The following is a 3,415-nucleotide window of genomic DNA, read 5'->3' on the forward strand; positions in this document are numbered from 1 at the left end:
ACAATAAAATTATTGAGGCAAAAAAAAATGATTGAAATGATTTTCATGCACTCCCTTAACAAGTGTGGTGTGTTCAGTTGAAAATGTACAATAGGCAACAAAGTCACTGAGATCACAAATACATAACTCTTTATTAGGTATGTAAAAGTGAGTATCTCAGTTCTAAAGTCCGAGACATCTCAAGACAAAGACGGAATGCTATGAAGAAATGAAAAATGTGTGAGGTAATAGATATATGATTTGAATATTTGAAAATATGTGCACATATTTAATATCACATATGTACCAAGAAGCATATGTAATACAAAAGCAAAATAAGAATATTTAAAAAAATTTTCTGCAAATTCTTTTACAAGTATATGTGGAAATTATTGACATGGTAGGTTCAAGTCCATACTCTTTTCTGAACAACAGATCCTGTCGTGTTTTGATCTTTTCCTGTCTTGTTGCTTTAGCCTTCATTATCACTTTAAGGGAGCTGTGAGATAGGTGTCTGTGTGATTTTAGATGCTCAGGTGTTAGAGAACTGTGAGACAGGAATCCATAAGTCTTTAGATGTTCGGGTGTTATCTTTACTGAGTGGTCCATAGTCCTAATAGAGAATACTCACTGAACGACTCTGTGGGCTGCATTTCTCTATGTAATACATGGAGAAGCTAGGGCAGAAACACTTGTCTAATCTGTACTGGGTATCTGCCAAGGTGAGGAGGGGTGGAGTGTGTGATATAGGGATGTGAAGTGCATGTGCACCCATGTATGGAAGTTTTCCCCAGGAAAACTCCTGGGGAAAGTTCTCATCATTGTTTCTTTAAGTGCAATGATTTCTGGAAATGGGTATATAACAAAAATTAGCATATACTCATAATGGTAACAACAATAACGTATACCCATAAAAGAACTTTTAGAAAGGAATTGGAGGAAGTTAGTTTTTGCAGAGTACAATCTTTCATGGGAAAGTAGAGTGTAAGGCTGAACGGAGTTACAGGGTTCTTCAGAGAAAACATCCTGTATATGAAATAATGGCTGACATAGGAAAACAATCATAAAAATAAACTACATTTTCATTTTTTAATGTATGGTTGCAGTTTATAACACAGTTTTAAACTTTATTTTTTAAAAAGCCCAGTCTTTTGTAATACATCCCAGAAGACTTCTTTCACCTGCTGGTTTCTTAGTGTATAAATGAAGGGGTTCAGGAGAGGGGCGATTGAAGTATACAGCAAAGCTACACCTTTAGATACAGTCACTCTCTCCTTGGCAGAAGGCTTAATATACATGAAGATGCAACTTCCATATGTTATGGAGACCACAATCATGTGGGAAGTGCAGGTGGAGAAGGCTTTGTTTCTTTGCTGTGCAGAAGGGAAATTAATAATAGTCTTAATGATGAAAGAGTAAGAGAGACTCACTAGTACCAGTGTGACTGCAAGTGTCACCACTGCTAAGACAAAGGACATCATTTCTAGGACATGAGTGTCTGTGCAGGAGATCTGTAAAATAGGAGACGTTTCACACATAAAATGATCAATTATCCTGGAATCACAGAAATCCAGATTCAGGCCCATGGCCAATGGGGGAAAGATGATCAAGAACCCAGTCACCCAGGAGCTGAGGACGAGTTGGTGGCACACTCTGCTGTTCATGATGATGGGGTAGTGCAGTGGTCTGCAGATGGCCACATATCGGTCATAGGACATGGCAGCCAGGAGATAAAATTCTGTGACTCCCAATAAAAGATAGAAAAACAACTGAGATACACAATTATTATAAGAAATAGTTTTGTCTCCAGTCACAATGGTTGTCAAGAATCTGGGAATACACACTGTTGTGAACATGATTTCCAAAAAGGAGAAATTACGGAGAAAGAAATACATTGGAGTTTTGAGGCGAAGGTCTAGCAGTGTGAGGAGAACAATGATTAAGTTCCCCAACAGGCTCATCATATAACTGAGAAAGAGAAACAGAAAAACCACAATTTGCAACTGTGGGTCATCGGTCAATCCCAGAAGAATGAAGTCAAGTTCCATTGACTGGTTTTTCATTCCCATGTGTGAGCCTTAGCAAACAAACATAGGAAACTAAAAACAAATATTTTATGTGCATTCGTATTTATACACCTACACTAAAGCAGAAAGAGGGATATGTCATAAAATCCATTTTCAAGTGTTTTCTAGCCAGAAATTTCAGGTGATACATGATTAGATGCCATAGGTTAAATGTAAATTTGTCCTAGTCTCTTTTTTTCTCAACATTCTTCTTATAATTCCATTCTTTTCTTCATATAATTCCATTCTTCATATAACTCCCTCTTAAAAACCAGATAGCATCTTTCTTTAAATTGCATAAATGCTAATTACTCCATTCACTTCCAAATGGCCTCTATTATCATGCAGGCCATAGCTTCTGATCCCCTCAGCCCTTCCTGGGCCCCTGAGATAGCCGGAATTGCAGACCTGTGCCACTGATTCTTATTTGTGAACTTTAAAATTTTTTCAAAGTTATACCTTAATTACAATATTTCCTCTCCCCTTTTCCTCTCTCTAAATTTATCATGTACCCTGCACCCCTGTTCTCTTACAAATTCATAGGCTCTTCTTTTTCATAAATACATTTACATACACATATTCCTAAATATATAAATACAACCTGCTCAGTCTGTATAGTGTTACTTGTGTATGATTGCAGGGTTGGGAGTTTGATGTTAAATAACCAGTTGATGCCCTCTTCCCTTTAAATGAGTTTACTAGCACTCCTTCTTTCCTGCTTATTCCTTTTTATTTATCTTATTAATATTCTTTTCCTTTCCATATTTTAAAAATCAGTTTTGGGAAAAATAACCAATGCTGTACAAACATAACAGAATTTTACAAAAATCAGTATTAATGAATAATTTTAAGATTAACTTCCTATGTTCAGGTTTTAGTTACTAAGATTTCATCAAATGAACATATTTTCTACATTTTCCTGTTATCCATAATGCTCATATTTGAAGAGATGGCTAGATATTAGTCATTTATGAATGATGTAGGTTTAGTAAACTTAGAATTACGGTATCACCAAACCATAAGAATTGCTTATTATAACATTTTCCTACCACTGCTTAAAACAGTCAAAGAAAAACAATTATAGATATAATAGTATAAAATAAAATACATTAGTTAATTTGTTAAACATAATCTCAAAACACTTACCACTTAGAACATTTTATAAAATATAAAAATGCAGTACTCCAAACATAATTGACTTAATTAGACTTACTGTGAATTTGCCTTAGTTTCACATTATAAAATTAATTTAAAATTAGCATGGACATTTCACATTATAAAGTTTCACATTATAAAATTAATGTAAAATCAGCATGGACTTACTTTTGCATACATTAACCATTCTGCTTTGTTAAATATAATTTCAATTG

The 3,415-nt window shown here is 34.6% G+C and overlaps 1 protein-coding gene across 1 annotated transcript; it reads right to left on the minus strand.

The window, feature by feature from the left end:
• Positions 1-1,106: 1,106 nt before the first annotated feature.
• LOC127671219 (olfactory receptor 6C6-like) lies at positions 1,107-2,042 on the minus strand. The gene has a single exon (XM_052165949.1). It carries the CDS (start codon positions 2,040-2,042, stop codon positions 1,107-1,109), a length of 936 nt encoding a protein of 311 aa, XP_052021909.1.
• Positions 2,043-3,415: the final 1,373 nt, after the last annotated feature.

Source organism: Apodemus sylvaticus, chromosome 20 (assembly GCF_947179515.1).
Source record: "Apodemus sylvaticus chromosome 20, mApoSyl1.1, whole genome shotgun sequence".
Taxonomy (NCBI): Eukaryota; Metazoa; Chordata; class Mammalia; order Rodentia; family Muridae; genus Apodemus; species Apodemus sylvaticus.

Bases quoted from the DNA above. Each gene is read 5' to 3' on its own strand.
- LOC127671219 (XM_052165949.1), bottom strand. From the start codon at position 2,042: ATGAAAAACCAGTCAATGGAACTTGACTTCATTCTTCTGGGATTGACC.